The sequence below is a fragment of the Ranitomeya imitator genome, chromosome 4, assembly GCF_032444005.1.
Source record: "Ranitomeya imitator isolate aRanImi1 chromosome 4, aRanImi1.pri, whole genome shotgun sequence".
Classification (NCBI taxonomy): Eukaryota; Metazoa; Chordata; class Amphibia; order Anura; family Dendrobatidae; genus Ranitomeya; species Ranitomeya imitator.
The window spans coordinates 472,357,637-472,376,912 of record NC_091285.1 but is presented as its reverse complement, the minus strand read 5'-3'; the positions used below and the strand labels follow the sequence as shown (position 1 = coordinate 472,376,912).

General features: G+C 40.8%; 1 protein-coding gene and 1 pseudogene across 3 annotated transcripts in view; both read right to left on the bottom strand.

The window, feature by feature from the left end:
- The window catches only part of LOC138673807 (translocation protein SEC63 homolog), a 77,915-nt pseudogene extending 65,815 nt beyond the window's left edge, over positions 1 to 12,100 (bottom strand).
- The window catches only part of THSD4 (thrombospondin type 1 domain containing 4), a 1,349,728-nt gene that overhangs the window by 176,700 nt on the left and 1,153,752 nt on the right, over positions 1 to 19,276 (bottom strand). For all 3 annotated transcript variants that reach the window (XM_069765881.1, XM_069765882.1, XM_069765883.1), the window contains one exon: positions 12,480 to 12,684. In XM_069765881.1, the coding sequence (XP_069621982.1) occupies positions 12,480 to 12,684 (205 nt within the window). The remainder of the gene's footprint in view (positions 1 to 12,479; positions 12,685 to 19,276) is intronic.

The window sequence follows — 19,276 nt, the reverse complement described above, 5'->3', positions numbered from 1 at the left end:
TCAGCCAAGCTCTCTTGCAATAATGTCCTACAGGCAAAAATTCGCGCGCCGTAAGGCGCGCGGTTTGGTGATGCTTTCGAAGCAGCTGGTCCCGGCTGTACCCAACGATCTTCTAGCTTAGGGAGACTTCGCTTCTCCCAGAAGGCACCTGGAATATGCAAATTAGCCTCCTGAAGCTTGAATCCCTGGTTTGGTGATGCTTTCGAAGCAGCTGGTCCCGGCTGTACCCAACGATCTTCTAGCTTAGGGAGACTTCGCTTCTCCCAGAAGGCACCTGGAATATGCAAATTAGCCTCCTGAAGCTTGAATCCCTGGTTTGGTGATGCTTTCGAAGCAGCTGGTCCCGGCTGTACCCAACGATCTTCTAGCTTAGGGAGACTTCGCTTCTCCCAGAAGGCACCTGGAATATGCAAATTAGCCTCCTGAAGCTTGAATCCCTGGTTTGGTGATGCTTTCGAAGCAGCTGGTCCCGGCTGTACCCAACGATCTTCTAGCTTAGGGAGACTTCGCTTCTCCCAGAAGGCACCTGGAATATGCAAATTAGCCTCCTGAAGCTTGAATCCCTGGTTTGGTGATGCTTTCGAAGCAGCTGGTCCCGGCTGTACCCAACGATCTTCTAGCTTAGGGAGACTTCGCTTCTCCCAGAAGGCACCTGGAATATGCAAATTAGCCTCCTGAAGCTTGAATCCCTGGTTTGGTGATGCTTTCGAAGCAGCTGGTCCCGGCTGTACCCAACGATCTTCTAGCTTAGGGAGACTTCGCTTCTCCCAGAAGGCACCTGGAATATGCAAATTAGCCTCCTGAAGCTTGAATCCCTGGTTTGGTGATGCTTTCGAAGCAGCTGGTCCCGGCTGTACCCAACGATCTTCTAGCTTAGGGAGACTTCGCTTCTCCCAGAAGGCACCTGGAATATGCAAATTAGCCTCCTGAAGCTTGAATCCCTGGTTTCACCTCGCGTTGTTCTGAGGGAAGCATGCAGGGAGCCCCCTCCCTGTGCGATTCTTCTCTATGCCACCAGAACGCTGTGATCTTGTTTAGTACTGGGTGTCAGTTGTGATAATCATCTGACACCCGGCAGCGCTCACGGTGGGAGCATGTGATGTTCTAACTCGTCCACGGGAATTAGGGCCCAGGTCACATGGACGGAATAGTACGTCGGATGGCAGAAAGGGGTTAATGTGACCTTTTTAAAAAAAATAAAACTTTGCATCAGATAAGAGAACTCACAAGGTTTTGTAAGATTTTGTAGCTCTTACTAAAGTAGCACTGTCTTGTACAATTAAACAGCAGTTATCGTTGTACATTCAATACTAATTCTCTTCCAAGCTTGGACAATTCCAGTGGGACACCACGTCAACTGTTTCTGATGCTTTTTTTCCCCAAAAAGAAACAAAACTTCATAGCTGCATGACAATGTTAATTATCAATTATGAAATTGGCAAAACTTTGAACAACTCACGAAAAAAAAATCACTGGAGCTAAACATATACCTAGTGGTGGAAGACTATACTACAAGCGTCCCACCCTCCAGAAAATCCTTTCTCTTTTGAATACCCCCTTGTATTTGCAAGTTTTTGGAAGCATAGAGGACCCTTCATCAGGCAATTTTACAAAACAATTGTACACAACATGCAGAGGCTTGATGAAAAGGTATAAGTGCTCCAAAAGCTTCCAAATACAATTTTTCTGGTTGGCCAATAAAGATATCACTCCCTCCTAGAATACTTTTCTCTTCTATGGCATTAAAATTACTTACATGAACAAATGGAGAAGATAAAAACATTATTATAAAAAGTACTTATAATCAGATATGCCTTATTTGCTCAACTAAGTCCAGTGTACTTTATGTATATCACACTTTCTCCTCCTTTTTTATCTCACATATTCTAAAATATTAATCCTAATCATTATAAATTCTCACATCAACTAATTTACCTCTAATTACTCTACTACAGTCTACCCTAAATATGAAAGGTTCACTCTTGTTGCCATGGATATCAAAATGTCCATTCTTGTACCCTCCAATGCCAGATGTTGGGGGGGGCATCTGATTTACTTGCACCTTGCTTAGCGAGCAGATGACAATATAACTAACAAAAGTATCTATTTATCTATTGACATCTTAAAGCACCACTGCAGCATTTTTTTTATTGCAGTGCTGGAGTGGTGCTTCTAACGTAAGGTCCCTGCAACTAGTATTACTTGCCACTAACCGTCTTCAGATTTTTCAGGTGACGCTTCGGTCCTGCAGCACCATCTTGTGACTGCAACTTCTGACTGACGGGAAGTCAGAGGTAAAGTCACAGTCTCTCATCGTAAATCTATGAGAACCTCTTTCTCGCACTCATAGACTTACATTAAAAAGTGAACTTCGGCTCATCTAGCAAACACCAGTCAAGATGTACACTTACTTTCCAACTGCCTGCCTTAGATGTTGGCTCAGAAACTGAGCCTGCAACTTTCCTGGCAGATAAGGACTGTGATATTCAGCCATTATCTGCCTCTAACAGCCTTCACCTACAGCTGTCAACCTGTTAAATGTTGTTGTAAATCTTAGACAACAGAATTTTCAGCATGCCAGCATGTAGGCGCGTCATTGCAAGAGCCTATTGGTGCCCATTACATGATAATAATAATAATAATAATAATAATAATAATTTTATTTATATAGCGCCAACATATTCCGCAGCGCTTTACAAATTATAGAGGGGACTTGTACAGACAATAGACATTACAGCATAACAGAAATACAGTTCAAAACAGATACCAGGAGGAGTGAGGGCCCTGCTCGCAAGCTTACAAACTATGGGGAAAAGGGGAGACACGAGAGGTGGATGGTAACAATTGCTTTAGTTATTCGGACCAGCTATAGTGTAAGGCTCAGGTGTTCATGTAAAGCTGCATGAACCAGTTACCTGCCTAAGTATGTAGCAGTACAGACACAGAGGGCTAATGCCACTAACGCCACTAATGATAGCAGGTGTGTGAATGTCTTGTTCCTCCCTGCAGAGTCTCAGCATGTAGGAGTTTCTTATGTGATCTACAGCAATGTCTGCTTAAGATAAATAATAAATAAATAATAATCTTTATTTTTATATAGCGCTAACATATTCCGCAGCGCTTTACATTTTGCACAAATTATCATCACTGTCCCTGATGGGGCTCACAATCTAAATTCCCTATCAGTATGTCTTTGGAATGTGGGAGGAAACCGGAGTGCCCGGAGGAAACCCACGCAAACACGGAGAGAACATACAAACTCTTTGCAGATGTTGTCCTTAGTGGGGTTTGAACCCAGGACTCCAGCGCTGCAAGGCTGCTGTGCTAACCACTGCGCCACCGTGCCGCCCATGATACCAGTATGCTCCAAAAGTGAAGTACTTATTTGTATATTTCCTTGTTGGACTGTATTTTTGCACTTTATTGAATAAAAAATGTTCTACTTGAAGAAAACATTTGTCGTGTGTTTCAACTTATAAAAAAAAATCTAAATGTAAGAATTACCGTATATACTCAAGTATAAGCCGACCCGAGTACAAGCCGAGACCCCTAATTTTGCCATAAAAAACTGGGAAAACTTAATGACTCGAGTATAAGGCTAGGGTGGAACATGCAGCAGCTACCGGTAAATGTCAAAAATACAAATAGATACCAATAAAAGTAAAATTAATTGAGACATCAGTAGGTTGTGTTTTTGAATATCCATATTGAATCAGAAGCCCCATATAAGGCTCCATAAAGTTTATGATGGGCTCCATAAGATGCTCCATATTAAAATATGTCCCATATAATGCTGCACAAATGCTGATTATGACCCCATAAGATGCTCTATAAAGATATTTGCCCCATGTAATGCTCAACAAACGTTGCATATGGCCCCATAAGATGCTCTATACAGTCTTTTGCCCCGTATAATGCTCCACAAACTTTGCTTATGGCCCCATAAGATGCTCCATAGAGTCGTTTGCCCTATATGCTGTTGCTGCGATTAAAAAAAAAATCACATACTAACCTCTCAGGCCCCCGGCACTTGATATATTCACCTGCTCCTCGTTCCACCGCCGCCGGGCACCGCTATGTCTTCCATCCTCTGCACTGACGATCAGGCAGAGGGCGGCGCGCACTAATTGAGTCACTGTGCCCTCTGACCTGAGCGTCAGTGCAGAGGACGGGGAAGATGCGGCAGAGGAACGAGGAGCAGGTGAATATCGCGCACTGCGTTATACTCTAGTATTACACTTACCAACCGCTGTATTCATTTTCACCTCTTCCCAGTGCTGCTCCAATCCCTATCCGCCATCTTGTGACTAAAAATTCTGACTGACCAGAAGTCTGAGGTAACGGTCACAAGCTCCCAATGTTATTCTATGAAAACCTCATTCTGGCTCTCATAGACTTACATTGCTGTTTACCCAGCAATTACTGGAGCGATCCAACAGGTCACAACCTGCAGAAGGCCAGATGGAGAAATGCATAGAAAAGAAGATGACGGCTGGTAAGTATTTTACTAGGAGCAGGGAACTTAGATTAATGGCACCACTCCAGTGGTAAAAAAAAAAAAAGTAGGAGTGGTCCTTTAAAGATGACGTGTTGCTTGAAACAAATATGTAATTCTTTTTACCTAGTGGAAATTCCACTGATCTCCTGAGTATGGTGTTGATTATGTCTTGTTTCTAAGCCTCTCTATGTCTGAGATATTGTCTTCTCTTACCTGTATCCAAAATTATTATTTTAGCCAACTGAGTTCTCAATGAAACTCCTATAAAGAAGAATTAAAGATCACACCCAGTTTGCTGAAAAACTTCATTTACACACAGGTAAGATAGGGTCATATCTCAGAAACAGAGCGAGATCGGAGCAAATATAAAACAGTGCCAGATTCAGAAGAACAGTGGTATTAATACTAGTTAAAAATGACATTTATGACAAGTAAAAGTCCCCCTATAGCATGAATTAGCCTAGCAAATCTAAATAATATGTACTCCATTATAATACCAAAAAGTCTTACATGGGATTTATTGCATTTTTTAGCTAAGCTGAAGGTACCAGAAGTTTTGTGCAAAACCAGGATGATAGAACCCAGCTTTATGTAGTATATGTTGAGTGTAGTGTAATTGCTAGAGGTGCTACAATCATCGATGGACACAGAGGCATATCTAGGGGGGGCAGCCGGGGCATGTGCCCGGGCGCAGCTGGCAGGGGGGCGCAGTTAGGCCACCTAATGCGGTGGTCCAAAGTGTCTCCCCCAGCAGCTGCATTCTGCCGCCCCCTGGACTGGGAGTCAGCTGTTCTCTGTGCCACCTGTCAAGCTGACAGCCGGCACAGAGAAGCTGCAGCGCGCCGGCTCCCGGAGATCAATTGTATTTACATCTAACAGCTGCGAGTACAATTGAGGCTCTGAGCGCTGGGTCAGAGCGACTCCAGCAGCGTGATCAAGTCATGTGATCACGCTGCTGATGTCACTATCTGACGCGCAGGAGAAAGAAGAGATTCGGTGGTAAGTGCTCATGTAGTTGTGGAGCTGAAGACACCGAAGATTCGGCGTGGGGTGGGTGGGTTTATGGGGAATATGTATTCACTGTGTGTGTGTGTTTATTTATTCAGTGTTTGGGGGGACACTTATTTAGTGTGTGTGTGGGGGAGTCAGGATTTGATCAGTGTGTTGGGGGGGTTAGGGATTTAATCAGTGTGTGTGTGATTAGGGATTTATTCTGAGTGTATGGAAGGGAGGTTCAGGGATTTATTCATTGTGTGTGTGAGGGGATTTATTCAGTGTGTGGAGGGGATTTATCCAGTGTGTTTGGGGGTGATTTAGTCAGTGTGTGTGGGGGATTTAGTCAGTGTGTGTGTGGGGATTTATTCAGTGTGTGTGGGGATTTATTCAGTGTGTATGTGGGGGGGGCGAGAATTTATTTAGCATGTGTGGGGCAGGGTGCATTTATTCTGTGTGGAGGGGGATGGATTTATTCTGTCAGAAGGGGAGTGGATCTATTCTGTGGGGGTGAGTGGGGAGATGGAGGTGGACACAGTAGCGAAAAGAAAAAATGTGTGCCGACACAGTATTGGGAGCAAGGGTGATGGGATGTGTGAGGACACAGTATGAGGAGTCGGGGGAATGTGTGAGGAGGAAATATGGAGAGCAAAGGGGTAAATAAGTGATCTATCAGGTACCTGGATGTAAATGAGGTTTTTTTGTGATACTAATTCTAAATTTTTATTTATGTTAGGAACATTAAAGGGGATGCCCAAGGTTGTGATGAGTTTGCAGTCATACTATGTGACTGCAGACTTCTGAATTCTCACAGTGCACACTGCTATCATAGTTCTCTGATGTTGGCAATTTGCACACATGTGGTCACTTGCTGACTAGACATATGTGGCCTCATTCAATGAAAATGAATTGACTGAGGCTGGACATGTCTAGTTGGAATGGGGCCAGAAGTATCCAAATCACATAGTTGTGCTGCATTGACCATCCACTCTGGCCACCGGCAAGGGAGAATCCTAAAAGTGTGCTGTGCTTGCGCTGTGAGAATTCAGAAGCCTGCAGTCACATAGAATGACTGTAGACTTTCATCTCAAACCTGGACGCACCCTTTAATTATAAAATGAAGCCCTGTAGCCAGTCCTAACAACGTGTAATATCCTGTCAGGATTAAGCTCTGCTTTCAGGTTCCAGCAGTCATCACATGACCACTTCACTCATATGTGATTTTCATATTTGCTGTCATGTGACAATGAGGTGTTCTTCCTGCTTCTCTCAGTTTTTCACTGAACATTGAAAGAATTAGGTAGAGTAGCTCGTTGGCGCGTGACTAAGTCTACAAATTGCGTATGTGCTGAGGGGGGGCGCCAAACTGAATTCTTGCCCCGGGTGTTAGGGGTTGAGTTCCCGCCGCTGCACAGGGGGAATCTCGAACCATGTCTGCTGCGGTCTCCCATTCTCTTCCAGCTGCATTGGACTCTGCTCAGCAGAGATGTCGGTCCCAGCCTGATACTGTGCGGATGGTTACTGCTGCCTTTCCAGGCTCTGTTATTGTAGCTAGCACTATTTCTCGGCGAGTAGATGCTTTTGGGACCAAGTCCTGCTTTTCCGCTACTGAGCATGCCCAAGGGATGACCTCTCATTGGAGATCGGGGGTCACATGCACAGGTCCTGTAGCAGCTTCCATTGGTCCTCTTGGAAGGTCCTGAAGTTGCTGCAACTATATAAGGTTCGCATGGCTGCACAGCCATGAGCTAGTATCAACTATGTTACGTGTTTTGTGCCAGTGTGGTCTTATGCATGTGGTTTCAGGGCCCAGCTGAAATAAGCCCCTAGAATACCGGCTCCTCCGGTGAGGAGTTTTGCGCGTGCTGTTGACTGCATGACCACTGTTCGCTCTGGTTAATAACTGTGTTCCTCTGTGAGGATAACAAGGCACAGCGTTCTCTTGTCATAAAGCGACTCTGTGAGGTAACAGAGTTCACTTATACCGCCATACAGTTCCGCCTGTTTTCTAGCAGCAGGTTCTCTCCTGCACGGTGGACCACGGGTTGCAAACGCACCTACTACTACTAATATATATATATTCATTGCGTTCTGCCAACCCTAACACCGGGTGTCAGAAACCCTAGATACACCTCTGGATAGACATTTGTGATTTTTGTCCATATACATTTAGTATCATAAATCCCTTTAAAGAAATCATATGCTAAATCACTTGGGAACCGCAATGCAGTTTTTTACTCTTATCACTCTTATCTTGGTGGTTAGTGTTATCCTAAATACAAGAAGCATTTGAGTTTGTGCAATTGGGCATACTCTATGATGTATTTATAAGGGTTCGAATATTTTAGTGTCAATCATACAGATGCAGCATTTTTTCACCCTACACACAGAGTGCTAACTATATACCATTGCAAAAAACATCTTGATGCAAAAAACTATAGGCTAAATTCATATGTCCATGTTTTACGAAGACTCAAATTAAATTCCATTGCAAAAGTGATCCATCTGAAATAGTTCTTCAATTTTTTTTTTAAACTAACACTGCATGGCACAACCAGACAACTACGTAATAAACAATGGGGGTCACTCTGGTTCCATGTTCATAACTGATGCAAGGTAACACTTTTGCATGAATTCCAGGATTAACTTAGCAATACAAGCAATTAAAAATGTCAAGAAAGCTGTTCAGTTACAGTTTTCTGCCATAAGGTATCTTGCTGAGACATGGTATGTGTGAGATTGTAGCAAATGCTACATCTGTAATTTCATAATGTATAATTGATGATTAAATTAAATAATACTATGTCTATCAGTTGCTATCTACACTCTCAACTGCTCTTAGCCACCATCATTATTTTAGATTGCCTGTGTGTAGCTAGTCTGAATGTAATTTATTGTGTCTGTATACCTATCTGCCTTTCCCTTTCGAAATTAATCAGCTTTTCTCTTATTTTGCTCTTGTCCATTTTTTTTTCTTTCTTTCACAGCTTGTCTAATGTTCCTCCACATTTCCTCTCTCATTAGAGTTCCTTTAGTGTTCTGTCTTATTCAGTCTTCCCTTATCATGGCTGCTGCATTCATCGCCTTGCCACTATTTCTGATCATTGTGTAAGAGTGAATGCCTTTTCAATCTGAGAAAAAAGCAAGAGCAATAAGATGTTCCTCAAATACGGAATATTTCTATTATTTTCCCTTTCTTCTATCTCAATCGGTATATACTAAAGTCTGATAAGGCATTTAATCAATTACATTTCAGAGTTGTATGCCTTCATCACCGATAATAGAAATGAAATGTCAAATATAGTTTAGCTTTCAGCAATAAAGGATAAAAATTTAAAATTGTGATTCACAAAAATCTATAAAATCAATAATGTACATGAAGAGACTATATGAAGTTTAAATGAAAAGTTACATTCTTTGTAAGGCATCTTCTGAAGTAAAACACACCGTAAAATATAATGCTATATATACATAAATATATATAATACATACACACAGTATACACATACATTCCTCAGCATTGAGGAGATCATGAAATGGGCAATGTGGAGGACTGTAGACACAGTGGTCGGCCAAGGACACATAGTGCAGCAGGGGGTGGACGGGTGTCCCTGTGGTCTCTGCCATCTACAGAGGTAATATGCATCCATGCACTGATGTTGGTACTTGAGTTGCTGGCACTGAAGCTAGGAAACATTTGAACTGACTATCCACTGACTACTTGTATGGTTACTACAAGTTATATATGCTGGTAACAACTATTAATAATGCACTGTGCACTTTTCTATTTTATGGATTATTGGTATGCAATTACCTTTTCCAGGGATACACCTGACCTCGGGCTTGGCTTGATGCTGATGGCATCCTGTGCCATCTTTTTTAGCCCCATTGTATCTGTCTGTTTGGTGTACCTTGTTTGATGTTTTCTTGGTATTAATAAAGTGTTTATAATTTTGGATTCTATGACTGCTGTGTGGTTCCTAGATTTTCTGATAGTGCAGCAGAAGAAAGACACATCATGCTTATTTACCTTCTAAATCGGAAGACGTCCAGACGTTCCATCAGCTCAGAACTCGAAGCAACCAAAGATACTTAACTACACCCATCTACTGTTCTGAGAAGTCTTGCCAGAAGTGGTTTTCATGGAAGAATTGCAGCCAAAAAGCCATAACTTCGACATGGAAATAAGGCCAAGTGACTCAACTATGCGTGAAAAACATAGGAACTGGGTGGAGAAAAATGGCAGCAGGTGCTCTGAAGTGATGATATTTGGTAGCAACTTAAGGCAATTTGTTCACCAAAGAGATGGATAGCAAATGGAGTTGGGATTTGTTCAGGATTAATGGTGTCCACAATACTGAAAAATTCAGGCAAATACTTAAATGGGTATTCTGAGGTTGTGTCTTGAGCTGCTTGGATCAGTTTAGTCTCCTTACTTCTTGGCAATTCGAACACTCTTCTTTGCGTGATAGTTCTGGTAAGCAGTGTTGTAGTATTAGTAAAACTATAAAGCTCAGACAAGTTCTGCTGTAACACATAGGCTCTTTGTTAAAGCTTGTTCTAAATGAACAAATGCCAGCTCTACATACACAGGTGAACAAATCAAAAGCATGACAAGTAGTTCAATAAAACTAAATAGGGCATAACTGATAAAACATGTATGAAAATATAATAAGTGGAAAGGAATACAGTATAAACACAAAAAAGAGACAATATAAATATTATTACTAATGATATGCAATTTCACTTCTTAAATTTAAACTTTGAGGAAAGGAAGTGCATAGATTAAATATCCAAAAAGCCTCTCTGGTCAAAAGGCATCTCCTCATGACTCCACCTCTAGGAGGTTTATTAACCCTTTCAAAACCAAAAATTTGTGAAGCGGAAATTTGTCTTTGGCGTACTGATATAATGTTTGGCTGCAGATGAGTCATGATGACCCCCACAGTTAATATTTGGTAATGTCATTCATACATTCCGTAATGTGGATTTTCAATTTATCAGATGTACAACCAATGTACATTTTTTCACAGTACCTTTTATAGAATATATTACATTTTCACTACTACAGTGAATAAATTGTTCGTTGTTGTAATTCTGACTATTATTATAATTAGAAAAATTTGTGCACTGAAGTGGATGTTTACATGTCTTGCAAGCGTTGAGCTCCACACCAAAAAGATCTTTTCAAATTGAGCCATGCCTATTCGGGAGAATGGCGACTAAAAAAAAAATTAGGTGAAACGCTATTGCCCAATGTGTATTTATCTATTTTTCCTCTGCCAGATCGTATAATAGAAGCAAGAACATCATCCTGAAGCAATAAGGGTAAGTATAATCTGTTTTATACTGGAAAATTGAGTACTATACTATGTTGATAGAACAGATTTATTACTTTTTTTTTTTGTTTGTATGCAATGTATTATAATTGACAAGTTCTGAATGATCTTTATTTTTGACTGTTATGTGCTCTATTCAACTTCCATAAAGGATATTTACATGTTTAAAGTCTCTCATTCAATTGATCAGTTTTATGTATTTAGTCAAATGGATAGGTACAGTTTATTTTAGTCAGATGTACATACCTCCAGATCTGATTTAGTGACATGTTTATGATGACTGCTCTTAACATGCATAATGGAATTACCAGCAAGCGGTTTACAAAACATAGAGGAGGAAATATAATTTCCAGAAATACCACTAAATTTTAAATCTAAAAAATAAATTTTTGAAGAATCATGATTAACCGTGAGGTGAAAATTATAATTATTGGAATTAATGTATTCACCAAAGAGCGGTATGGCAGATACATCACTGCTACAGATGTCATGCATTTGATTTGTTCACCTGTGTGACGGAACTGGAGAGGATCTGCAAGGAAGAATGGCAGAGGATCCCCAAATACAGGTGTGAAAAACTTGCTGCATCATTCCCAAGAAGACTCATGGCTGTACAAGCTCAAAAGGTGCTTCTACTCAATACTGAGCAAAGGGTCTTAATAATTATGACCATGTGATATTTCATTATTTCTTTTTTTATAAATTTGCAAAAATTAATACTTTTCCATTTTTTTCAGTCAAGATTGGGTGCATAGTGTACATTAATGAGAGACAAAATGAACTATTTTGAATTTACCAAATGGCTGCAATTAAACAAGGAGTGACAAATTTAAAGTGGTCTGGATATTTTCTGTACCCTATATATGTATATATATCTAAATACAAAGAGAGAACAGAATAATAATAATAATCGTTTTTTTATATAGCGCTAACATATTCCGCAGCGCTTTACAGTTTTGCACACATTATCATCGCTGTCCCCAATGGGGCTCACAATCTAAATTCCCTATCAATGTCTTTGGAATGTGGGAGGAAATCGGAGTACCCGGAGGAAACCCACGCTAACACGGAGAGAACATACAAACTCTTTGCAGATGTTGTCCTTGGTGGGGTTTGAACCCAGGACTCCAGCGCTGCAAGGCTGCTGTGCTATCCACTGCACCACCGTGCACAGCTCCTCTTACCTAAATATCAGAGGGTTGCAGGATGTTACACAACAGTCTGCTTTAATCTTGACCACTATCATAAGACGTCTGTAAGTCCCTGGCATGGAGAAGATCTCCCAGGCTCTTGGTAAAGGAGGTAAGACTCCCTTAAAAGCAGCAACACTCCTTATAAATATATATGCCTTATGTTACCCTTTGGTGGGGATATGTTGAGAAGGGATTTGAAGAATTGCATAGCAAAAAAACAGAATTTGAACCTTTATAAAATTAAATTATCAAGTTTATAAACGGAACAGTAGAATTTTCAATGTTTTCGTTAAATAACCCAATGATAGTACCATAAGTTAACAGTGAATAATCTGGGAACAACCTGTGTAGGTATAGTCTACAAAGATAACATTACATGCTGCATACTATGCGCCCTGAAACTCATTCTTAAAAGTAGGTGGACATGAGTCAAACCAGAAGGAAAACATAACATACCCAAGTAGTTGTTGCTTTTTGTCATTTCGGTAACATTGATTTTTGTTGCCCCCTCTGGAATTTCCACAATTTTATGGTAGCCAATTTTAGTTAGCACATGCTTGAAGACGCCTGACACAACTTTACAAGCTGTGTTATCTCCTCCACAGACTCCACACTTGTCAAGCATTTTATCTGGTCCCAAAAAGTCATCACACCCAATAATCTGAAAAAGAAAACAGATACAGTGTCAGAAGAAAACAATTATCACCAATAATAGTCTTTATTTTTCTATTTTTGTGAGTAGAAATTATTTTCCAAGAACCAAAAGTAAATCAGTACTAGGAATTTCTGTGCATCTAGCTTTACTCACAATTCTTGGAAAACTGGTTTGAATTCTCACATAGACAAACTCTATTCAAAAGTACATTTGGCAATATATTGTGAATATATTTTTCTTAAAGGGCATCGGTCAGCAGGTTTTTGCTATGTAATCTGAAGACCGCAGGAGATAGAGGCTGAAGCACAGAATTCAGGGATGTGTCACTTGTCAAATTTCATTCTGCTGTTTACTAACTGTGAAGGATTTATCATTAAGAGATTAACATTGCCGGACTAGGGTGCAAATAAGCAACTCCCTGTCTATAGACTTTGTACATGGAGAGCTTGGTGTAGGCGGGGTCGGCTTTCTCAGCTCTGCTTAACTCAAAATCTAAAAGCTCTGATTGGTCAGAACGGCTGCACCCAGTAATCTAAGTGACACATTGTTGGATTAGCTTCTGTTTGCCTACATCATGTTGCTCTCAGATGAGGTAGCAAACACCTGCTGACAGGAGTCCCTTTAACCCCTTTCTGATGTTGGGCGTAATAGTATGCCCACGTCAGAATCCCTCCCATTTTTGTTAGCTCTCGTGCTGAGCCCACATCTTTCCCAGCACATGTCAGCTGTTTTGAGCAGCTGACATGTGCCTCTAACAGCCACAGGTGGAATCGCAATTCACTCATGGCTGTTAACCTCTTAAATACCACTGCCAATCTCTGATGCCAGCATTTAGCTAAGGCTTCCAGGGAGTGCGCCGGAAATCCCGCCTATGGGTGACCCCATTATGTGATTGCGGGTTACCGATGGGTTGACATGACAATCAGAGGTCTCCAGCAGACCAGGTTGTATAGCCGGATTGCTATGAGCGCCGCCTGGTGGTCGGCACTCATAGCAAGTGAGCATTTCTGCTACATAGAGGTGATCTGATCATCGCCTGTATGTAGCAGAGCCGATTAGACAACTGCAGCTTCTAATCTCCCATGGAGATTATTGAAGCATGCATGAAGTAAAAAAAGTTTTAAAAAAGTTCAAATCACCCCCTTTTGCCCCATTCAAAATAAAACAATAAAAAAATCATACGCAGATTTGGTATCGCCACGTTCAGAATTGCCCGATCTATCAATATAAAAAAATAATTAACACATTTGCTAAATGGCATAATGAGAAAAAAGTCAAAACAACAGAATTGTTTTTTTTGGTTGCCGCTACATTGCAATAAAATGCAATAAGGGGCAATCTACACCAAAATGGTATCAATAAAAACATCAGCTCGGCATGCAAAAAAGCACTTACTCAGTCCCAAATTACAAAAAAATGGAGACGTTACAGGTCTCGGAAAATGGCGCCTTTTTTTGTTTTTGTTTTTTTACCAAAGATTGGATTTTTTTCTCACCATTTAAATAGAAAAAAGAACCTAGACATGTTTGGTGTCTATGAACTCGGAATGACCTGCACAATCATAATTGCAGGTCAGTTTTAGTATTTAGTGAACATGGTAAAAAAAAAATAACACAACTTTGGAATTTCACTTTTTTTTGCAATTTCACCGCACTTAGATTTTTTTTTCCATTTGCCAGTACACGATATGTTAAAACCAATGGTGTAGTTCAAATGTACAAATTGTTCCACAAAAAAAAAAGCCCTCATATGGCCATTTTGACTGTAAAAATAAAAAAGTTATGGCTCTGGGAAAAAGGCGAGCAAAAAATGAAAAAGCAAAAATGGAAAATGGCCCAGGGGTCAAAGGGTTAAATAGTAATTTGCTAATATATTATTGGTGGAACTGCTGCCGATAGCTGCGGGAGCCATGTGAACCTGCATCAAATGAAATCATTATCCCGTTGCTTTTTGCCTACCCATAAGCAGACCATTACAATCAATGCACCCTTTCAGTAAAAGGAGTCAATCAGAGCCAGAGGTAGGAGATCATGAAAGGCCTGCAATTGAGGAATGATGAGGTCCAATGGCAGGCAGTTGTTAGCAGAGTCAATAAGGCTGGAGATACAAGTTACATAATCTAATGTTCATGAGGTCAGTATTGCGTCCCCAAATATCTGCCATAATGAATTGTGAATACCTTCACTTCCTTGGGAGATTGTTATGATAAGGTAATTCAGTACCACAATGGACATAGAGGTCAGAGCACATACAGTGACCTGACAATAACCCAAAAACATTGAACGAGCTCTGAGACATGGGAACTCTGCTGACCGCAATCCCTAATCCTCTCCAACCACACTAGAGGCAGCCGTGGATTGCGCCTAACGCTCCCTATGCAACTCGGCACAGCCTGAGAAACTAGCTAGCCTGAAGATAGAAAATAAGCCTAGCTTACCTCAGAGAAATACCCCAAAGGAAAAGGCAGCCCCCACATATAATGACTGTGAGTTAAGATGAAAAGACAAACGTAGAGATGAAATAGATTTAGCAAAGTGAGGCCCGACTTTCTGAACAGAGCGAGGATAGGAAAGGTAACTTTGCGGTCAACACAAAACCCTACAAAAACCACGCAAAGGGGGCAAAAAGACCCTCCGTACTGAACTAACGGCACGGAGGTACACCCTCTGCGTCCCAGAGCTTCCAGCAAGCAGGAAAAAACAAATAGACTAGCTGGACAGAAAAAAACAGCAAACAAAATAGCAAAGCAGAACTTAGCTATGCAGAGCAGCAGGCCACAGGAACGATCCAGGAGGAAACAGGTCCAATACTAGAACATTGACTGGAGGCCAGCAAAGCACTAGGTGGAGTTAAATAGAGCAGCACCTAACGACTTCACCATATCACCTGAGGAAGGAAACTCAGAAGCCGCAGTACCACTTTCCTCCACCAACGGAAGCTCACAGAGAGAATCAGCCGAAGTACCACTTGTGACCACAGGAGGGAGCTCTGCCACAGAATTCACAACAGGAGATGTACCATGTGATGGACTAAGCATGCTTGTAAATTGGGGTAGATATCTTTATATATATATATTCAATAAATATAGTTAAGTTGGCTGGTCAAGGATCTCATAGCACTAGTCCCATCCACAAGACTACAGAAGTCTTAGAATATGTGCACACAGCATCTTTTTTCAGGCAGATGTTGCCCAGAATCAGCCTGTAAAAGAGCTGCAAGAAGGCCCCATAAAAAAATTATAATGCACATCAATGTAAAAATGAAATTTATGGCCACATGTTCCATCTGAGAGGAAACTAGTCATACTGAATATTGTTATTCACCACTAGATTTGGGCTAATCTGCAGGTTAATAGCATTAGAAAGATACCCAGCTGTCATGCCAAAAGAGCAGCACTGGCTTTCAGCCACAGAGGTGTGCTGGCACGTCTACGGTCACCACTCGCATCTTTGTGAACAGTGGATATAAGCACGCTCTGACACTTTGACTGACAGCTGACTCTGCGAAAACATATTTTAAAAAATATGAAAAAAGTAGTCCAACCTTTTTAGGAAATAAATCCATACTTTGGAAATGTTAGCGTGTAGGTGGAAGCACTAACTCTAAATGTTCTACATTTTGTTTGATATTATACAACTAACTTGTTTCTTGGTGTTCAGTTATAAAGAAGACAACAAGAAAAACATATCTTTAAAAAAAGACATTTTATACTTATTGACGTTGGATGAATCTGCTGTAAAATTTCCAGAATATTTGATAATTTTCATAAATATAGCAGTGTTATTTAGCAGGTGCTGAACACATTGCTACTCTATGCTACTTGGATTGCATTTCGCATTGTAGAGATGAAGCACCATACATCTTCACAGATTTCAGGGAATAATTTGATACGCTCTTCAATTAACTCTGCATTAATGGTATGTGCCGAACCAAAGACAGGTAATTCCTTTGCTGACAAAATTGGCAAGAACAGAACATGATGGAGATTAGAAGCTCAAGAATGGCATCTCCACCAGCTGGCATCTTGTGAATGAATGAAGCCATTGTTCCAATAACATCAGTGATTCTTCTCTTAAGATTCACCCAGGTATTTGTTAACAAAAATGCACCTAATTACTTGTGAAAAGAATACACTTAGGGCTCAAAGAATACATAGTGTAGGAACGAAGAAACACAATTAGGACTTCTTGACTTCTTACTGATATCCCATGCTATGACACATAAATACTTGAAATCAGTATAAAATAGTTGATTAGGGCATTTCACGCCAATAGCGCTAAACACTGGCTTCACAACAGACGTGAAATTATTGGAAAGGATATGGCCACAGCAGTCATGTATTATACCAAAATTCAAATATTGTTGGTAACGATAATGAACACCCAAATGTTATCTCTTCAAAACACCCCTTTTATCATTACTTGATCCTCTTGTATATCAATATAATAGGTCTATGCATAGCCTCAAATAGAAGGCGCTAAAAATAATAAGTAATGTCATGGACAAATGAGGCGGAAGGAAAGACAATTCAAGGGACAGAGGAGCCACAGGAAGAGGCATATACAGGGGGGTACAAAGTTTATAAAACTGTGGATAATAAAAAAAAAATACATATACAGTGTGTGAATTAAGTATTGAACACTTTTACAGTTTTCTTAGTAATTATATTTCTAAAGGTGCTATTGACATGAATTTATCATTTCGGAAACAACCCTTCCAATCCACACAGACAAAGAAATCAAACCACAGATGTCCATAACTTAAGTTATGTGTAATAATGAGAAATGAGACAGCGAAACAGTATTGACCACATGAAGAACGAGAGGTGCAAAAAGTCACGGAAAGTCAAGACATTAGCTGAAATCTATCAGTAATTAGAAAGCAACCTTGCCACTTAGAGAAAAATAATATCAGCTGGTTCAACTGATTGACTATTACCAAGGTGTCAAACAAGAAATATCTCATGATAGGTAAAATCAGTGAGCTGTCTCAAGACCTTTGCATCCTTATCCTCCTAAAATGGCTGCTACATTCCCTTTATTGGCTTTTACACAGGCTTTATTAGTCATTTTGACTGTGATTTTCCATGTGATGTGATAGATGGAAGGCATTAATGGAGAAACATGCGTAGTCGTGAGTTAGCCTTCTGCGGCTAATGCAATCTTCTGCAATACGTGCAAAGTTATCAGACATTTTCTTGGGCAGTTCACACAAATCCACTCACAAATTGTCCAAATCCACCAGTAACTTGTGAATTTCATGAACCTTTAACTCCGATTTGATTCACATCGAATCAATTATATTCTATCTATCTCATATCTATCTATCCCATATCTATCTATCGATCTATCTCATATATATCTACCTATCCCATATCTATCTATCTGATATATATCTATTGTAATGCTGCGGTAGCGCCGTACGCTGTGAAGAGGCAGTGACCCACAAAGTTCAAACACAAAAGTATTTTTTAATGTGTTACTTCACACATAAAGGTGCATAGCATTTTATAGTACACGTTCAATACACACAGTTGCATCTCATCTCAGTGCCCGTTTCATAGCATTACACATCATATGGCTTTAGATTACAGTCCCTAAACCGGCCAGACTTCCCTTTGTCCAGCTTCCCTGGGCGACCGCGCGCCATATTAAAGTCCCCTAGCACAGCTTTTCATGTTGCAGACACTACACATGCCAGTCCTCCTCTGACTAGTTCCCGTGGGTGTCCTGCACCGCTAAATCACAAACCCTTTACTCACACAGCCGCACACGGCCCAGGATATCCTCTGGATTGCAGCCAGACACCATATTCCCCAGTTTGAAATCGTTACACATGCCAGTCCTCTTTCGGGCACAGGACATCCACCCCGGCACACCTCCAGGCACAGGACTGTCCACATCTGACTCTTTTTGGCACAGGACATCCACCTCCAGCACCTCCGGGAACAGGACTGTCCACATCATTGACCAGTTACCATGGATGACTTGCATCGCTGTATATGCTGTGGGTGCCAGGCTATTCGGCTGCCACAGCTGCTGGCTCCACTGACCTGTGCTGCTTCACACACACAGCCAATGCTCTGCAGGCCTCTGCTCTACACAACAGCACACACAAGACTGACACTGACGTTGCACCTGACACACCCATACCCCTTACTGCAGGGTTTTTAACAATCAAATCTGTGGCTTTCAGCCACATGGAAAACCCAGACAGGAAATCCGTGACTGCCATGAAAACCTATGGACTTCATCCGTCTCCATTCACAACCTGGGGAGAACACACAGCAACCCCTACCTGTGACACGAGTCACTGCCTCACACTATCTATCTATCTATCTAGAAGTAAAAAAGGAAAATAGCATAAAAAAATAGAAAAAGTGGACTTTAATGCCTGAACGACGTGGCAACGTTTCGGATGTAATATTCTTTCTCAAGGATATCTATCTATCTATCTACCTATCTATCTATCTATCGTCATGGCCAAAAGTATTGACACCCCTGCAATTCTGTCAGAAAATACTCATTTTCTTCCTGAAATGATTGCAAACACAAATTATTTGGTATTATTATCTTCATTTAATTTGTATTAAATGAAA